The 19,905-nt window shown below is 40.9% G+C and overlaps 2 protein-coding genes and 1 non-coding gene across 4 annotated transcripts in view; all 3 read right to left on the bottom strand.

The window, feature by feature from the left end:
- Nucleotides 1-29: 29 nt before the first annotated feature.
- On the bottom strand, nt 30-3,208 carry rps13 (ribosomal protein S13). The gene is made up of 6 exons (XM_035157486.1): nt 3,100-3,208; nt 2,525-2,573; nt 2,354-2,432; nt 1,660-1,829; nt 757-857; nt 30-105 (listed from the first exon to the last, which is right to left on the bottom strand). Exons 1-6 carry the CDS (start codon nt 3,120-3,122, stop codon nt 72-74), a joined length of 456 nt encoding a protein of 151 aa, XP_035013377.1. The 5' UTR covers nt 3,123-3,208; the 3' UTR covers nt 30-71.
- Nucleotides 533-662, bottom strand: LOC118110283. Its single transcript, XR_004696905.1, has one exon. It is a non-coding gene; the product is annotated as a small nucleolar RNA SNORA19 (small nucleolar RNA).
- A 2,147-nt stretch (nt 3,209-5,355) lies between the features above and the next one.
- pik3c2a (phosphatidylinositol-4-phosphate 3-kinase, catalytic subunit type 2 alpha) overlaps nt 5,356-19,905 on the bottom strand; it is a 43,988-nt gene continuing 29,438 nt past the window's right edge. For both annotated transcript variants that reach the window (XM_035156289.2, XM_035156290.2), the window contains exons 13-33: nt 19,641-19,808; nt 18,875-18,992; nt 18,584-18,726; nt 16,916-17,107; nt 16,554-16,647; nt 16,295-16,389; nt 15,111-15,291; nt 14,901-15,005; nt 14,009-14,101; nt 13,702-13,831; nt 12,859-12,995; nt 12,098-12,267; nt 10,908-11,064; nt 10,109-10,218; nt 9,496-9,703; nt 9,240-9,364; nt 8,480-8,597; nt 8,131-8,212; nt 7,679-7,785; nt 7,463-7,588; nt 5,356-7,327 (exon numbers count right to left, since the gene is read on the bottom strand). In XM_035156289.2, the coding sequence (XP_035012180.1) occupies nt 7,145-7,327; nt 7,463-7,588; nt 7,679-7,785; nt 8,131-8,212; nt 8,480-8,597; nt 9,240-9,364; nt 9,496-9,703; nt 10,109-10,218; nt 10,908-11,064; nt 12,098-12,267; nt 12,859-12,995; nt 13,702-13,831; nt 14,009-14,101; nt 14,901-15,005; nt 15,111-15,291; nt 16,295-16,389; nt 16,554-16,647; nt 16,916-17,107; nt 18,584-18,726; nt 18,875-18,992; nt 19,641-19,808 (2,842 nt within the window). In that variant the 3' untranslated portion in view covers nt 5,356-7,144. The remainder of the gene's footprint in view (nt 7,328-7,462; nt 7,589-7,678; nt 7,786-8,130; nt 8,213-8,479; nt 8,598-9,239; nt 9,365-9,495; nt 9,704-10,108; nt 10,219-10,907; nt 11,065-12,097; nt 12,268-12,858; nt 12,996-13,701; nt 13,832-14,008; nt 14,102-14,900; nt 15,006-15,110; nt 15,292-16,294; nt 16,390-16,553; nt 16,648-16,915; nt 17,108-18,583; nt 18,727-18,874; nt 18,993-19,640; nt 19,809-19,905) is intronic.

The following is a 19,905-nucleotide window of genomic DNA, read 5'->3' as shown; positions in this document are numbered from 1 at the left end:
GATCCAGTCATATAAAAAAGACAGAACAATTTCCAATTTACATGGTTTTATTAATCCAAAAAAGTGTGTCTTTATGCCACCAGAGCAGAGGCCGTAGAGGACTCACTGTGAACAGAAAGAAACAAACCATTAGAGGGAGCACCTCTCAAAAGGACCACCTGGACTTTAATAAGTAACACTAGATGTTGAAGAATTTTTATAGAGCCATTATGTGATTGGAAGTGATTATGAAAAGACATCTCAAAGTGTTAATACAGCATAGCATTTGTGTATTATTCTAACTATAGTTGCATTCATTTTGTTTATGGCCAGCCTCCACTAATGAAGTTAATTAACTGATCATATTGCTATGTGGGTGACTGGAATCAAGTGTAGACTTACATTTGATTGAAAAACAAAAATGTAGGACTAGATTAAATTGTGAGAAATAAGTACAAACTTTACCAATATGGATCTATATGTCTGGTATAATGATGCTAAAAAGTTGACTTTGCATCAGTCTAATGACCAAACTGTTAGAAAATGTATATTTGACTGTGTGAAGGGGACTGGCAAAGGTGGCACGTGTAGCCACTTTGCTAATTTACCTCCAGCTTTTTTCTAGCACAATAGAAATATCGCTGCACTTTATAAAGGGAAGAGCAGGACAATGAATTGTGCTTTTTTTCATGACAGGCTGTGTGTACCAGCATGGGGTTAGTATTTTCCAAACTAAATATATCTAGAAAAGGTTCCCAATGCAGAACCAATACATACTACTTCCAGTTGGGGGCCAGTACTCTCTTGGTCTTGTAGTAACGGGCCAGCCTATGGATCCTGCTCTCAACGAGAATCAGTCGGAACTTGGCATCCTTGTCCTGTGAGTACAGAAAACAAAATGTTATGTGGCGTTGGAATTACTTAACATTTGAATCCATTCATGCAAACCCCAATAACTGCCTTTGCTAGGGACTCAAATTATTATTTTTCCCTTTATAACTGGTTAACTCTTTGAGCAGCTTAATTTAGGTTTAAAAAACAAAACAAGAAAACTGCTCAATTCATTTGATATTAGTTAATTCTGGAGATTTCCATCAACTCGGTTGTGATAAGCTCATAACCACATAATCGGTTCAATTATGGTATAAAAAAAAAACATTTGAAGTTGCATGCAAATCCAGCTTGTCACCAATCCAGAGTATGCGAGTGGACACCAACACTAAAAAAAAACAGCAAGTCAGTAGTAAGGTGAGTTCATGGTTTCTGCATGCTCGCTGAAGGACAGTCTAGACACGGAGGTGTTTCTCTCCATGCTACAACTGAATTATGTGTATACATTCAAAATAGAAAACATGAGGACAACCTCCAAATAATAGAAGGGAAGTATTCAATTGTTGTATTCGGGCTGAATTAAATGCCACAATCAGAAAGCATAAAATTAATATAAGAATTCGATTATGATGGGGAATAAACAGTAAAAGAATAAGATGTAGGACTGCATGCAAATGTCCAACAACAGCTGCAGACTTCAGATTGTGATGCAATTTACACCATGCATACCCTTCAGGATATGCAGATGCAGAAACCAGGAACTGACATCAACATTAAAACACCTGGCTTTGCAAAGTGAACACCATTCACAGGCTCATATTTGATATATGTTATCAGATCTGATTATACCTTTCTGTTTCTCTCCAGATGCTTCCTGACTGCCACAGCCTTCTTGATCAGGTGGTAAAGATCCTCGGGCAGATCAGGGGCCAATCCCTTGGTCTTGAGGATCCTCAGGATCTTGTTTCCAGTGACAAAACGTACTTGGGCCACACCATGAGAGTCCCTCAGAATCACACCTAGACATGGTGACAAACAGGCTTGAAACGTGGGGGCTGTTTGTTTCTCATTAAACAACAGTTTGCGTTATTTGCCATATCAGCTTCTTCACCCCAGATAATTCAGCAAAACATTGAACAAATAAGAGACAATCTAAACTTGAAGCATGAGCTACATATTCCCTTTTTGAGGCTGCAGCCTGTTGGGTGGTAAGTAGCATTTTGTTTCCATTATTTTGTTCATCCCACTTATTGACTTAATAGCAAAAACTATAGGAGGTCAACAAATGGCATCTGTTATTTACCCCAGTAAAATTAATATCAAAGAAAAAAGTTAGAAGAAAAAGATTTTTACTAATCATTTACTACCCTTGACCAATGATAGCATTTAATTTACAACATTTGATTGAACCTGCTTCTGAGGAAGTCTGTCTTCCTACATGACAAGTACAATTTATTGGGTGACCAATAAACTGAAATCGTCATCTTTACAAACCATTATAATAAGACATTGGTGAATTTCTATGTCTCATAGACGGCCTTACCAATCTGAGAGGGGGTCAGACCCTTCTTGGCCAGCTTGAAGATCTGGTCTTTGACATCATCAGATGTAAGTTTCAGCCACTGCAATTCATGATTATATGGTTACATATGGTTCACGGTTCTCTTTGTGCCAGTGATAGATATTAAACCACATCGTGTGCGCGTGTACTCACAGTGGGAACACTGCGCCTGTAAGGCAGAGCAGACTGGGACAAGCCCTTTCTGTGGAAAATACAGACTAGTTAGACAGTGTGACCGTTGGACTGAGAACAACCAAGAGAAACAATCACATCTAACACTAAAGAAGAAATCGTTCCAGGAGCCGCACTTGAACGAGGCCCGGCTGGTGTCAGCTTCTAACTCGTGCTACTGAACGTCAAACGCTTCATTAAATCTGGTTCTGTTCTTCAGACAGAGCAGGAAGTTATTATAGTAGGTGCTAAGTGTGTGTCATATCACTGACTTTATACTGGAAACTAAATACAGAAAATCGCGGTGAGCCCTCAGCGCTGTTAGCTAATGCTAGCTAACCAGCTAACGCTAGCTAACGTGCTAGCTACCGTGCTAGCTGGAGGTGTTGTACATGGCGAGGCTGCGAGTATTTAAGTCTTTTTCTCCTTTCTAGGCCAAATTAAAGAGTCCAGTTTGATCCCCGGTGACTGCAAACACGTTTACAAATAACATCTCGCCATAAAAGCTGAGCCTGCTGGGCTAAATAATAACTTTAAACGATAGAACGAGAGCTCACCCGGGAGCGTGCATGCGACCCATGATGGCGGTAGAGGAAGAGAGGCCGCACACGCGACAGAAAATGGTATTTTGCGCCTGCGTCGGAAATGACGCAATGACGCAGAAAGGTGCGTCACAAACACTGCTCAACGTTTTCGAGTAAAATTGTTGTTAAAGGTTTGAACGTTTATTTACAGCGTGAAAAAAACCAAAGGATTTTATAAAAAATAATTTTAACTCAAAGGCTTAAAGGTAATTTCGTCCAAGATAGATTAGTAACGGACTAAATACAGTTGAAGTGGCGTCCATCTTTTTTTCTGATTAAAATAATAGATAACTTAAAACTATATATAAGAAATTAGACCTTATATTTTCTTCTGTCATGTATGTTTCATTTAATATACTATAATAATCAATCTACACACCTTTAATGATAATATTAAAACATGCTTTCGGAAATTTGTGTCAATTAAATACAAATTCTCCAAATTGTGGTCAGGAACATCCTGTTTTCTTTCATTTTCCTTGAGAAGTGGCTTGAACTCGATGGAGTCCTCATGTGGCAAAACTGAATTGCATCTCATTATCGTTTAGAAAGGCCCACATCTGTGAATAAGGTCCCACAAAACACACTGTTTTAGAAATAAACCAAACCATGACTCCAAGAAACTTTCTGTAGACCTCCTGTGGTGATGCATCTCTAAAGCTTCCAGTGTTCCCAGTGACCTCAATTTGTGAAATAGAAGAAGTTTGGAACCACCAGTGGTTTTCCAGCAGTAGGCCATCAAGTCAAATTGAGTAAAGAGGTAGTTCTCTGAAGAAGGCAGAACCTGCTGGAAGGAGAACCATCTCAGACGCTCTTCATCGATCAAATCTTTATGGCAGAGGTGATGGAAGGAAGTCACTTTGAGTAAAAAGGCCAATGAAAACCTGCTTTGAGTTTGTCAAATGTTATTAAAATATCCTGACGCCACGAGGAAAACATTTATTCTACTCTGCAGTCATAACTCCCAAAAATATATCTTGGTGAAGCATTAAGCTACGGGGGATCTTCTCAGCTTCTGGGACTGGTAGAGTGGTCGTAACTGAGGGAGAATCGAATGCAGCCAAATACAGAGGAGCCCTTGAAGAAAACCTGCTCCTGAGTGCACCTGACCTGAGACTGGAATGAAAACTGCCCAAATCCAGGCATGCAGAGCTTATAGAAACTAACACCAAGCTTGTGGCTGTAAATGCTGCTAAAAGTGTCTTCTACAAAGTACTGAATCAAGGGGATTAGTACTTATGTCAATAAGAGATTTGAGTTTGTGATTTTTCTATGACTTTGGAAAATATTCTCTTTGCAACTGTGGATTCTTAAGTGTGGACTGACGAGTACAAATTTCCAAATTATCTATTAACAATTAGAAAATAGACAAAGTGAAGAGGACTGAATACTTACTGGCTGGAAAATCAGCAGTCTGTCATCAGCCTCGTTTTGGTTGTGGCACAACATCATTTGAAATACATCAAAATTAAGAGGAAGTCATATCATTGTTTCGCCCAGTCTAACCTCTGGCCTGTATGGAGGCCATGTCAGAATCTACACTTACAGCAGTTAATTGAACGGTCTGTATATTGTGCATATACCTAAATCTCTAAATTTAATGATATGCTCTAAAACTAACACATGAAGTTATTTCTCAAGTGTTGTAGACTATGGCTCTGGAATATCCGCTGGCAATGTTCTTATCAGAATCTGAGTTTATAAAAGTCCAATTAAACAAGTTACTAATAGTTATATTTCACATGTGGGTGAGAGATTAGAATTTAGATTTATGCTCCTGGGTCTAAAGCTGTAAACTTTCAACTAAAAATGAAATTGTAAGAGGCCCAACTGTTGGTCACTGGCCTGAGAACTGTCTACATACCTTGACCTTGAGAAATAAACGTATGCAGTAAAAAAGGAAAAAAGGAAACTTGTGTATTCTTTCATCTCCTGGGGGATTTCATTTCATGTTATGTTTTATAGATATTTTTTTGAAACTTCTCACTAGAACTTAATAAAACCCTGTTGAAAAAGACACTGCCAGCAGACTCTCCTCAAGCACTTGGCGATTGCACCGACCCTGGATTGTGTCAGTGGATCAGTTGGCTCAATGTAGATGATCCATTAAATACAATTCAAACTCATGTCTGTGTTCATGAAGCCGACGGCAGTTACCTCATGTATCTGGTTCAAATAAACACAAACCCCATGTACACCCAACACACCCAAGTAAAGTGTCACATCAAGTTTTGTTCCAAAAACATTTATTTGCTTTAGGAAAGAGGGATTACAGTACACACTGATCCATTCAGGTTACAGGTCACCAATTAAGAATAAATAACTGGCCATGTTAATACAAACTCTGCTTGCTTTCTTTGTACAGTCACTAAAAGAGAGAATCAAGTCACTAATATTTAGAGAGTTACTCTCAGATCACTGTTGTGTAGATCTTCTCTTAAAAAAAAACTTTTTTTAGATAAATTCATCATAATTTCTTTATTAAACATTAACAAGTTTAGATTTATAGTTAGCGAGCGGAGGGGAAAGCAGCTAATTTCTTGCTCAGCATCTGGTTCCCTTTTTGTAAAGATACGTGAAGTTAAAGTTGCCCTTTTACTGCTGATCTGTGCTCAGTTAGAAATACTAGAAAACCTGACTGGATGTGGACTTCACTGGCAGTTTGAGATATTGTGAGACGTTTGGCCAGCATGGCGTCATTACACCACAGTGAGGCACTAGGAGTGGGTCTGCTGTCGCTGCCTGAGCTGAACGAGCCTCATGTCCTGTCTCTAGTTTTAAATCCGGTTCCCAGACGGCTCTCTGCAAGTCTGAAAAACGGGAAACTGGGAAACGTCTGAAACTGACATGTGATCAGTGTCATGATCAGGGCAACTGTAATTTCCTCATCCAGAGCACAGACAAGAGCACGTTCCAAAGCTTATGATACAAATTCCCCTTTAATGTGTGCTGTGTGAAAATAGTCAAGTAATACCACGAGAGAAAGACCTGGTAGTGTGCATTAAGTGGCAGTCCACTGTGACAACAAAAAAAATCCTTATGATGGCGGTCCGGCAGCAGACCTGCTCTGGAAGATCTACTGATATAGCTTTACAGAATATAGATTTTTCTTTAATAAGGACATATCACATTGTTAATAAAATATATATAGGCCAAGTCGAGCATTAAAAAGAGATTGTGAGCACAAACAAAGGCACCCTGTTCAGCTCCCTGTCAGGGAGAGTGGTTTGATTTGCCATCCTCATTCGTTTTGGCACATTCTCGGGGAATAATAAGGTCACTCTTTATTTCGTGGAATCTGGTGTGTGTTGGACTACTCTACCCAGAAGTGTCCGCCGGAGTGCAGGGAACCCTGATGCCTCCTATTTGTCTATGTAGGAAATAAACATGGAAAGTGTAAAAGTGAGCCCCCCTTTCTAGTCCTTAAAAAATAAATGTGTCAATCTATATATACTCTTCTGCAAGTAAGCCGTTTTGGTCCTCTAATATCAAAATGTACAAAACATTACAGCTCTTCATTATAGTTTAGGAGAAAAAGACACAAAATAAGCGGAGATTGTTTGTCACAGAAACAATCTTGATTAGTTAAAGAGGGAGAGAGAATAGTGAAGAATGAGCAGGCTTCTCTTTGAGGGGGTGTGTGTGAATTGGCCTGTTCTGTCGCCCGCCTGCATTGACATCACATGGGAATAACTTCTGAGGCAACACAACGATGGTTAAAACTTATTTGCAGCAGTAACGATGCCTTGAGGAAATTTGACAGAATCAGGTTCCTACTGATTCTACAGTTGTTCTACACATATTTTCAACGACAATATGGTAAATGTGAAAGAAACGGTCTATATATACTTCAAATTTGGTGATGTCGGAAATCCCAGAAAACGAAGAAGCATTTTGTTGAGATGAGGAGACCAATATTTTCAAAGTACGGCACCCTCAGTTAGCTATTCCCATTTGATGTGAATGCAGCGTTTGTGTGGAGACTTGTTCCCGGCTACAGGGAGAGGCAGGTTGGGGATTAGAAGTAGGGGACGGCTGTAAGTTTGTACCACTTGACCGTCTCCTTGCTGAGGTCAAAGTCTTTGAGTCTGAGCGTGATGCCGCCAAGGAAGTAGTTTTCACGCAGTGACTCAGCACTGAGCACGCTGAGCTGAAGCTCCCGCAGGCCCAGGGTTTCCTTGCTGTAGCCACTGTACACCAGCTGTGGAAGAAGACGATGAAGACGTGAGTAAAGACCCAGATAATCATGTTCTTATCAAAAGGAAAAAACTTAAAACAGAAGTTGGCATTTCTAAAACTGAACCCATGGTGTAAATACAGAAAATGATTTCCTAACCATCTCATTGAAAGTAGGGTTTCTGGTTTTCCTCGAGATCTTTGTCTTGCGTTTGGAAGTCTTGTGTGGATCTGGAAGCAGGTAGGTTTTAACATACGGGTTGGGATCGGTTCCATCTTCAGACACCTGGAGGGGGGAAAATGGATTAATAGTATAACAACAGACGGATAAACGAATGAAGCAGCAGAACTAAGTTAAATGAATCCGTGTGTTTACCAGATCCCTGATGTGCATGACCATAATGAAGAGAGTGCTGTTCCTGTAGGAGATCGAGAGCTTCACTTCTCCTTCCACCCGACCAGAAGTGGGACTGAGTGGAGGCTCTGCAACGGCAAATGTCACACATCACTATCTTGAAGGTGGAATAACAAGAATACACAGATTCTTCAACAAAAGCTAGTCCAAACCACACATTTCAAAATAAAGCCTTTTTATTTTGCTTCTAAATGAGACTCAACATTTTACACAGTGATTGTATTTATTGTAGTTGTTGTGGCTCTTTGTTGTCAGTACATTTTTGACAACTACTTCTGTGGCCGAGAAACCGCCATTTTTGCTGGTGTTCATTTGAACTGAGAAAGAAACCAAAAGTACATTCCACTGAATATTTGTGTGTGAGTAGTATAATTAATAGTAGAAGAACAGGAAAGAAAAGAGCGGGTATTTACCTGGTGCTTTGGGCACGGCGTCTAAACCCTCTGTCTTTTCATCTCGTGCAATTGGATGAAAGAAGGTGTAGATCAGGTCACACTAGAAACAGAAATATTGCAATTACTTCACTGCCATGTTCACATTACTTTAATTGCCCCCAAAATTTTACTGATTACTCCATTTGTATGTGTAGTTGTGCTTCTATCTTTGTGAGGACCAGTTCAACTATTAGACCATACAGACAGAGGACGTTTAGGACAGTCCACACAAATCCAAAGGGCTGTTTGAGGGTTTTAGGTTTAAGGTTAGGTTTAGGAGCCAGGCAATGCATCATCAGTGAAACTTTGTGTTTGTGTGTTTGCGTACATGAGTGACCTCCGTGGAGCTCCTCATCAGGTTGTGGACATAGTTGTTGAGCTCCAGCTTCCTCTTGGCTGCCACATCTTTAATGTGGGTGCGACCAAGCACCATTTTGTTCGAGAAACTAGGGATAAAGAGAGAGACATGGAACATCTACTACCACAGAACTGTGAAAAGGTTACAGGGACCTAGCTAAGTGGGTAATAGTGGTTTTGAAGTTTGGCAGCACGAGGTCTCCCAAAAACATTCTATCTACCTTGCTAATAAACACACTGGGATATGCCCTGATGTGCCACTGAAGAAATGCAATGTTTTAATGATTACTATTAAAGAAATCAGATCAGCATTTGAAATATTAAGACCCTATTCAGACCTGGTATTAAAATAATGAGTGGTCAGTCTGAACGCACCCTCAATGTGTTCAGAGATCAGAACACTCAAACCACATTCAGCGGTGGTCTGCGACATAAGTGGCCACATTCTTTTTACTGTGTGAACGCAAATACGTCCTGGGCCACATATGAAGGACCGCCTATACACCTGATGTGCTCTGTTCAGCTACAGTTTAACAATCAATCATATGTATTTTTATGCTTCTGTACCCATAAGTTGATTTGTTTGTGGCCCCCCCCTCCCCCCAATATCAGTACTGATCAACAAATAAAGACAGAATCATTTTCTTTGGACACATTTGTAAACTGGATGTCTTTTCCAGGTTTGAACAGGGCCAAAGAGGCTGAGGGTCAGAGCCAAGGGAACATCCTACCTCGGTAGCTTCCAGAGCGGGAAAAGTATGGTCAGTTTGTTGTGGAGCTCCTGGAACTCATCAAAAGTGCGGAAGACAAACTGCGGCTCGTTCTGACCTTCCCTCAGGATCCTCACTACATATGTCTGCACACAGAGGACAGAGAGGAAGACAGCCATGCATCAGGTGTCAGCAGTTTTCCAGTTTACATACAGAGATGTGACGGAGCATGGAAACGTAAGTAGGATTTAAGATAAATATATACAGTGGGACTCACATAATGCTTGTCAGGGTTGTATCTTTTCTGGAAGGAAAAGATGGATGTTTGGAGAATGCGGCCCTCCTGTTTAATGGTGTAGGTCTTGGGGGAGAAAGACAGAATGGGCTCATCATTGGCCGGAAGGCCAGAGAATCGTAGCTGGGCGAGGTTGTGGATAAAGAAGTTGAACTTGGTGGCCACGCTGCCCAGACTGGACTCAATTAACCTAGAGAGGAGAAAATACAGGGACAAAAGAGAGGAGATAGTGACAAAAGCAAAAATCTCAAGATTGTGTTCTGACCTCAGGCTCTTCTGTTGTCAGGGTTCTGTTCCAATCCAGTCTAACTAGTATTACACAAACAACGTACACCTGATACTGCTGCTAGTGTGGCAGGAGCTTTGTGGCGGTATAATGAGACAACCACTACAGCAGTCTCATTTCTCCTGAGCTAATACTGACACCTGGTGGATTTTGTGTTTGTAACTAAAAAGTGAACAACTCACTTTCCTATTTATATGTCCATCAAAAACAACAGGCAAAATGAGAAAAAAAACTTAGAGGATAGTTTGATTTCTCTAGCAGACACAGTTGTTTTAGTTAAAGGGCAGAGAGAAGCTGTGGCTTGTTTACCTGGTAAAGAAGATAGTTGCCTCAGCGTCTGTGTTGTGGGGCTGCAGAGCGTCAAACACATATTTGAGGTCCTGAGAGCCAGTTAGCTCTGGGAGGCCTGACGCCGTCATCTATAAACACAAAGACACACAATGAGAAGAGATGAACAAAAGTTCAAATACACTTTTGACAATTAACAATACAATTAGGACTAAATATTGAAAATAGTGCAAATCTATATTAAAGTTAATTGAAGTTAATACCAAAACCACAACATGAATACAAGTACCACAAAGTGATATTTGGCTTCCAGGCTGTCAACCATTTTCATTCATGACTTTATATATTCAGAATAAAGACAGTTTCAAAAGACAAGTTGTTTTATGTATTACTGTGCCTTACATGAAGCACTATGAATTGTCTACGTGTTGGAAAAGTGATATAAATACACTCTCCACTTTAGAAATACAGTATTCAGCTAAATTCTTGAGAGAAACATCATGAAATAGCCACATATAAACTGACATTTCCAGGTCAGCAGTAAAGCACTGATCTATTATCAAGGCACAGCTGCCGGAGCACTGCTCTCTGTGAAAAACAGTTCAGCAAAACAGAGAGGATGCAATAAAAGAAGGAGACCAAAACTGCAGAGAAACATATGCATGCACAGACGCACGCGCACACACACACACACACACACACAGGACAAACACCTCTGAAGATATAAAAAGATAGTAAGTATGTGTATATAGATAACTGATGTATTTTACGTGTTCACGCTCTCTGTGCATTTAAGCCCAATGCGTGTGTTTTGTCTCACCAGTGACAACAGATTGAGGAAAAGGCCGGAGTGCTTGCGGATGAGGTTGTAGGCCTGACAGCACAAGTCTACAAACAGCTGGAAACGACTGGTGGGACGCTCGCCTCCGTTGATGACGTACGCCATGTCAGAGGTCAGGACGAATGGCGCTCGGTCCCTGATGGGAGAGAAAGAGGGGGAGGAGAGGAAGTTTAGAATTAAAAAGTTAGAAAAAAGAGGTGTGTGGATCCAAAAGGGTTTGGTTTAAATCCCTGGGAAAATCCACCAGGAATACCAGAGAAGCAGCCTTCACCAAATTACTACAAAGCCTGTAAGTACTTCAGGGAAGATGTTCAAGGCCAAAAACTGAATTGTGCTGTGGTAGTAGGGCAGCCCACCTGGACTCACTAGCAGGGAATGTGTGTGAATGTGCAAACTATGAACAAGGTGATGCCTCAAATCTAATCCTGCGATTGTATTTCTCCTCCAAAAATGTAATTCAGAGACAGATCTGTAGATAACTTTACCAAATTAAGGGAAAAAAATAACATTGAAACCATACATGTGTCCTCAATGAATAATTTCCTCCGCATAAATTATGATCAGGACAACTTCAGTGTAAATGTTGTCGTCTATCCATCGATCTACTAGTTCCAGTCTTTCTGTCTGTGGACTATCTCTCTCGCATTTCTTAAGAACTGTTCCTCTTATCACACTTGTGTGTTGTTAAGGGCCCAGGAAAGTGCAGTGTCACATTTGGTGTGATTTGGACATACGATACGTTAATTTGAATAAACTTGAATTAACAGCCAACCAGTGACTCATCAACGTAAGTGATGATGTCGATCACGACAACAGCGTGTTAATGGTAATGGCAACTGATTCTCCAGTTCCAGGTTCTGTTACAGTTTCTGAAAGAAAGCTGCAACCAGCATTACCACAGGCTGGCAAACAGCCCATTCCTAACAGGTGCAATGCACTACTCATCTTGATGCATAAAGAAATGAATCAGTCAATAGGCAAAAACTTAATGCATTTAATTGTAGGTTAGCATTCCTCACTGCTGGTACAGGACCTTTAACCTACACCATGATAACTACTTGGTAATTACAAAAGACAACAATTGACATCCTGGTACAACACTGGTAGTGCATCAAAGCTGATATAACTGACAAGCACTCCAACTCATACATAGATACTAAATAATTTACCTTTTGAAGGAGCCAAACATCTGGGCATGGCCCAGGAACTTGCCAAAGTCAATGTGGAACATGTGACCAGTGGAGCGCAGCATGATGTTGTCATTGTGGCGATCGCAGATGCCCAGGATGTAAGTTGCGACACAGCATCCCGCGCATGAGTAGATGAAGTTCTCTGATGCCTAAATAGAAGCAAAGAGAAAGAGTGAAGCACAGTGCTGTGCTGCTACTGCCACGATGCAGTGTAATAATAGAAGATTTTGTGAGGGAAGACAAAAGCCCAAATGCTTAGGAGGAAGTGAAGATTGTGACTAGAGACGAGAGGTTTTCCCTACATTTCAAAAGAACCCACAGTCGTCACCAGCCTGAAAACATTGTGCTTATGCCTCTAGATTCAGAGTGATGAGGAGGGAGTAAGGTCTCACATTTATAGGCGTCAAAGTTCATACAGTTATACAATTGCCATAAACTCCAAGAGTACATTCACTCTGTATTGTAACTCCAACACAGACAGAAAATTATGGTTTTAAATATTCAAGCCATTATTGCTTCACATACTAATACACTGTGTCTAAATATCGTTTGATACAGTAAGTAGGTGTGTATGTAAAACTTATTTAGCAACAATGACTGCATCTAAACTTTGGCCTGACATAATCCTGAAAAAAAATGAAGGTATTACATTTCTCACTTCACCTCAACAGCCACTGTGGGTTGTTCAGGGATAATCTCCTTTCATTTTGCTTACAATAGCATATCCTTTATGTGTGTACCTTCTCATACTCATCCTCAGCAGGGTTGTACTTGCGGAGCCACTCTGCTAATGGTTTGTCCTTAAAGGATCCGGTGATGCCATACTCCACTTGGATCTTTCTCAGGGTGTCGGAGGACGGCACCAGCTCCACCATGCCTGGATGACACAAGACAGCTTTTATTAAAGCAATGTAAGCACACTCATGAGTCCAAGTGACACATGGTCAACATTTGTGAGGTCACAGCGACCTTGACCTTTGACCACCCAAATCGAATCAGTTCATCCGTGAGTCCAAGTGAATATTTGTAAATATAAAAAACGCCTCAAGGCATTCTTGAGATATTATGTTCACAATAATCGGACAGATAGACAACATGAAAACATAAAGCCTCTGGCCACTGGCTGTCAACAGTGCGGAGGACTTTATGGGCTTTGGACACACCAGTCACCACACTTTTTATTATTTGTATTTTATGGTAGAGGAGGATGAATATGTACTAAATTGTATAATAGTCAAATGAAATTGCCGTTACACAAATGCAGAATGATAATCACCAGCGATGGTTGATCATCGTTTTACAAGTTTGGTTACATAAAAGTATTGTATGGTTTCAGATCATCAACAATTCTTAATATAACACTTCAGTGAAGACATGTATTATTCTTGTGGCCATTACAGATTAAAACACACAAGAAGATCAATATCTTTGTGAATAGCACAAATTGAGAATGGCTGATTATTGTATTTTCCCAGTTTTCAACAAATTAAGTAATGTTTTCTTCTGACCCAATGTGCTGTGAATTTTGAGTGTTTTGTCGGTATGTCTAACACTGAGTGTGCCTGCATGTGTTTCTCTGTTACCTTTGTCTTTGCCAGTGGAGATGCATTTGAAGTTGACGATGCGGAGGTCGAGCCCCTCCTGCAGCCAGATGCGATCCATGATGCGGATCATCTGCAAAGCCAACATGTCCTGCCTCAGGTCTTCTCCAACCTGATAAACAATCAGACACACATAGAAACATAACTTCAGCCACCAGGTGGTGCAATGCACATATAAGAACCATGCACACAGTTATTAGTTACCTGATGGCAACTACACAGTTTAAATGAATGCTGCATGACTGAAAGATGAACAAGAACTATTTCTATCTATTGAAATACTGTGTACCTTGAACATAACATTGATCTCTTCTCCCAGTGGGTCGGCGTTGACCAGGACCAACTTGAGGGGAACTGCGTTGGAGTTGAAGAAGGAGCAGGCCTACAAGCAGATACAGGCACAGTGTGATTGTATCTTGTGCATTACATCACACTGTTTTGTCAGGTTCAACTGCACGATCTAGACATGGCTTTCTCATTTGATCAAAAACATCACTGTCCAATGACCGTATGAAAAAGGTTCTTTCTGAGCGTCAAAGATAATAAGAAAGTTAACCCAACACATTTATGTGGCCTGATGTAATTGAATTCTGACACATAATATCTGAATCATATACATGCAAGAGATCCATAATTAATAAGTGTAGGGGTATACATTTAATTATCAGTTGAAATAAAGCCTGAGTAATGAACCAGAGGAGGATGGTCTGATTAAAAGCTATTTTATACCCTGTACCTTTTGTGCAAAGAGGTTATCCCTCTATTACTTCGGAGAATGCATGCAGATGTTTGGAGTACACCACCTAAAGTATCTAATTATTTAAAACGAATATCTGTATGATATTTGAGAGTATGTGCATACATGTGTTTTTTATTTTGGTGAAACTGTAGTTTAATAAGCTAATTTTCTCTGTGATTTAATCCTCAGAGATTCTACAAAGACTTTCTTTTTCTTTGTCCTGACCCACAGTTCTGGGTATTTCTTTTTTAAGCGTCATTATAAATTCACTGAAGGTCATCTTTGTAGATCAGGTAAATGTGGTGTCAAAACTTCTTTTTTTTATTTACCTGAATAAAATAAAGAAAACATATGAATATGAGGGAGATGCCGATTTTGTTCATGCAAAATTATTGTCAATTTCTCTATTTTCAGTCTGTGTGTGTCTGTGTGTGTGTGTTACCTTGATGTTTAGTTCCTTGGCCACCAGACTGGGGCTGAGAGGCAGTCGGCAGGAGTTCCTCTGGAAAAAGTTCTGCACATTCTCGAGGCCCTCCTGCAGTGCCAACTAAACACACAGAAATAAACACACACAGATCTTATTATCCACATACACAATACACTAAAAGACTAAATTAATGTCAGATCAGATTGCAACTGCACATGCACGAACCTGTCGTGTGGAGCCCCCGGCCTGCCTGACCCTCTCGGCCACGGCTCCCAGCAGGGTGACAAAGTGAGTCTGTTTCTCCAGCTCCGCCCTCAGCTTGGCTCCGCACAGACACAACAGGGCACCCAGCACCCGTTCATAACGCCAGCCCCAGCCAGGATCCTGCACAGCGTCCTTCAGCAGCCTACAAGCATTACACACATCACAATAGTCAACACTTAAAGGAGACTTTCTCTGTGGAAACGAGCCTGTTTTTATGATGAAGTTACTACAACAACTTCAAGTGAACGTTATTTCCTTCGCCCCCTCTCGCTAGAGATAAAATTCTCCTTCTGTGGAAATCCCCAATGCCACCCTCCTTTAAAGCTGTGCTGTATCATACTCTGTTTATCTTGAAATTGGAAAAATAAAGTGGTACGCAATCAGAGGTTATTGTGATTATTCCATTCACAGTAAGGTCCACTGATCATTTTTGTGGATGCTACCTGTCTGCAACACACACGGCCAGACCACACATAGGATCCTTTAGACTGCACATGGGTATAATGGTCTGGCTAGGAGCATCTATTCATCGTTTTTATGTTTTCATAATGGCTGCTGGTATGTTTGTTAGTTAGCAAGATTACGCAATAAACTACAGAACAAATTTCCATGATAACTTGATGGAAGGGTCGGGGGAAGAAACAATTACAGTTTGGTGTGGAGCCTGATCAGGGGGCACATCCAGATTTTTTGAACATTTTAGTTGATTCCTTAGAGAATTGTGTGAATCTTGATAAAAAAAAAATCACATATATAGGGGGTTTGTATCAATGTGTGTAAAATTTCCTGCGGATCCAAATAAAAATCTGTATTAGTTCTATCAGTAGTATTCTTTCTTGCTACTCTCTGCTCATGTAGAGAGTCTAGGAAATGGGATTAGATAGAGGAAGGTGGGTATATTTTAGTTCTTTGCAAAATCACAATGCCTCGTTCTCCACTAATAATGTCATACAATGACTTGTGAAAACAGCAGTGTAGACACATATGTTTAATAAGAGGATTAGCAAATGTGTTGCTCTCCTGTGATCAACATTTTCGGTTCTACTAGATTGTTTCTTAATTTCAGCATTAATCAGACAAACTTGTTGCATCATTTCATCTCAGGCGTCTGGTTGCTGCGTCAGTGCCGCTGCATACTCACTCACCAGCAGAGGTAGTGGGCGATGTTGATGTTGCCTTGTGCTCTGGACAGCAGGAAGATGACCAGGGCATTCTTTAGGTGACACTCAAACTTTAAGGCCTGGAACGACAAGAGAGAACAGGGACTTAGAACTACAGATTGAGCAAATGTGCATAAACAGGGGGGGGTTACATGAGAAAGACAAGTTGAGTTATAAAGTCAATGGGTGAATGGACATGTGAGAGATTCAATGACATGTGTATGTTAAGTGTTTTTAGCTGTACCTGTACAAGCTGTGGCAGGTAACCAGCTAGTTCATCATCACTACTCTTCTCAATCCAACTAACAGCCACACTTCTCACCTCTGTATCTGCAAACCTACAAACACGCACACACACACATAAGACACTAAACATTCAACAATACAGATCAGCACAGTTAAAAGGAAAGGAAAATTTCCCCCCATGACTTAAAATTGGACTTTAGCTTCACCGAATAACAAACTGACTGTATCAGCTTCACACTTATTAAACCTAATTAACCCAATTAAAATTGAATGACACATTTATTGATATAGAGAGAAAGCAATTTTCCTGCGGTGCCACAGAGCAAATGTGTTTACAAGTACTGGGCACACAGTTCATACTTTGAGTCGAGCAGCTCCAGTGCAGTGACGGGGGGCAGAGTGGGCCACTGGTGCAGCAGGGAGTGGATGTGAGCCATGCTGGCCCAGTCCCAGCTGGGTGCACTGGCCAGCACTTTGGGCAGGCTGCTGGGGTGGTCCCTCTGACAGTGGAGCCGATGGTCCCATATGATTTGGTGATCAGCCCGTTTTAGCCTGCAGACAGAGCGGAGAAGAGAGGAGAATGGTATTTACATAAAAATATATAAACATGTATAAGCTACATCGCATACAGATTTCTAATCACATATATCCATCAAAATAACCAACTCAGAGTTATCAGATAAAGTCTCTTTCTCTGTTTCAACACACTAAACATAGAGTAGAAAAGGGACTGAAGAATGTGGAGTCTAATTGGCAGCATCAACAATAATGCTTAAAACAGACCACTGAAAAATAGAATCACACAAATGCAGTGCAAAATATATTAACAGCAATGTGATTGTAAGGTCACCAGTTTCTCAGAACATCTGAGAAAATCAGTACAGGATAAGTGAGTCATAACTTCTCTGCTCTTGGTCAAAAACTACAAGTCAATGTGCATTTAAGCAATTACAAAAGTCATTAGAATGACTTCATCTCTAGCAGAAATCCTAAGTGTTAGACTGGTTATCAAGAATAACTCCCTGTCTTGTGTGATTGTAAAAGTGAAACTGTTTAAAAATAAAAGAGCTGGTATGCTCAGATAACCTTTCCTTGGCAAATAAAAGAGTAACTCTTGTACTCTTGTCTCTTGTAAATTAACAAATCACACAAGGAGACAACATGTCTTTAACACTACTGACCCAGGCTCAGCTAACATTTGCCTTTCTGCAGATGTTGAAGATTTCTCTTTCAGGGAATGATGAAATATCACACACACTGAAATGGACACACGACACATCAGATGCTCAACATGTCTGAGTGAATAGAGGCGGTAGAAATAAATGGGCAGGACAGACAGCAGGCGGTGTGAGCCCAGTGAGAGAGCGCTCTGTCCTAAAGTGCTGGTTGAGACTCATGGATGTTGGCAGGGTGGAGGAGATTTGGCTGGCAGCGGGAAAGGAGAGCATTTAGCAGCGCCGGGAGCAGCTGGAAGCGAACAGCGATACTGGAGCAGGCAATATACAGGCGTTTATTGGAAACTGAGGCCTGAGTTTGCCTTTCACACTGTTCTTTGTACTTTCAGTTTTGTGTCTGTCGCGTGTTAGAAAAGCATCAGCACGCCCACTTGCACATTTGCGTTCTCACATACATTTCCTCCAGAGAACGTCAGGAGTTTATCTGGAGTTCAGTCCATGTCTGAAAGCAGCTTATGTTAAAAAGAAAAATTGTAAATTGGACTTAGTTTGAATTTTATTTCATGCAGATTCACATTTAAGTCAGAATTTTAGACTTCATTACGCTTTCCAGCAGCTACATAAAGCCTCCTGTGTTTGTTCAAGAAGGAACATCAAGACCACCTTATATTTGAAATCATTCCAGCAAACTAAATTCCCCTTCAAACTCTGAAGGACTGAAATAACAGAAACGACAGAAAAGCCAGACACATGAATTGTTAGTGTGAAGTGTTTGATATTTATTCTCACATCCAAATCTTTGAATTGCAATCCCTACATTATATTTATTTAAACATGAGGGAGAATCCCTTACCCGAAATTTGAAGCTCGGCTGCAGATTTTCTCCAGTTTGCGTCGGAGGTCTGGGTCCAACTCCTCCAGAGAGTGGGGCTCCGGGCTGGGGTCCTCCTTGGGTCCCACATATAAAACATCCACCGCTGAGTTGGGAAAGTCCACCTGATGGTAACACAAATACATGTGCAAAGCTTGGCTCACTTTATTCCTCTAAAGTAACTTTAATTTAAGAAGACACATTTCGTCACAAGTAACCTGAGGGGAAAAAAAATTTGAATAAAAACAAAAACATGCTGGTGCCACCACCAACCTGCATTGTAATTCTCTCTGTGGGCATCTTCTTGTGGCCGCCTGTAGAGCCAGCAGTGGCAGCAGCTCCCTGGGCAGACGTCCACAGACAGAGCAGCCTGCTGCCCCTGGCAAGCACCCTGAAACACACCGTCAGCAATAAACAACAAACAAACAAACAAACAAACAAACAACAACATCCAAAGCCATTAGTTATAATATAATTCATAATATTGCAATTACATGCTATTGCTACAGCAAATATTCCACATCCAACAAGAATATTGTTCATTTCTGGTTTCATGGATGGATTAATCAACGGGCTGACTGGTCACAGGACCAGGCGCCTAAGAACTCAAAGGGAGACTGGGTCAGAGCATCTGTATGAGCTGGCTGTAAATACCTCAGTTAAAAGATACAAGATAATATCAAAAGGGAGGCAGTGTGACCATAAAGGGTGGAAGAATTACCAAACACAGATGTAACAGGGCTACTAAAAGACATATAGAGGAACAAAATTACAATAAAAAGACTCAAAAGACACAAAAAGCAACAAGTGTCTCTTTCAGTCTCGGGGGGCCTGTAAAAGAGAAGCAGGAGGCCTTTTACTTGACTGTGCCATGGGGACAATTTTCTAATAATTTGTCTTTGCCTATGAGCTTCCTCTACAGTTTGCTTTGTGTGGGTGGATGAAAAGCTCAAACAATGTGATGTGCATGGATACACTTAACAGGTCAAATACAGTAAAACATGAATTCAGCCACTGCCAGCTGTCCCTCTCTCCTCACCCTCTGAAGTCAAAGAGCGGCATAGACACTTTGCCCAGCTGCTCTGGAGCTTTCCTCTGCTTGTTGGAGTCTGGGGAGCCACCGGCATTCTGGTTCAGCACCCCGAACAGAGACAGGCTCAGTATGGACTCCAGTGGGAGCACAGCCACTGCAATGGGGAAATTGATCCTGGGAGAGACGAGGACAGAGTCAGCATTGTTGCTGTTGTTGGGGTAAATTCAAATAGTGAAACAATTGGAAGAGAGAGATTGAGGAAAGGCCAGCG

This window comes from Hippoglossus stenolepis, chromosome 5 (genome assembly GCF_022539355.2).
Source record: "Hippoglossus stenolepis isolate QCI-W04-F060 chromosome 5, HSTE1.2, whole genome shotgun sequence".
Classification (NCBI taxonomy): Eukaryota; Metazoa; Chordata; class Actinopteri; order Pleuronectiformes; family Pleuronectidae; genus Hippoglossus; species Hippoglossus stenolepis.
Note: the sequence above shows the minus strand (reverse complement) of the source record. Positions and strands in the feature narration are given on the sequence as shown.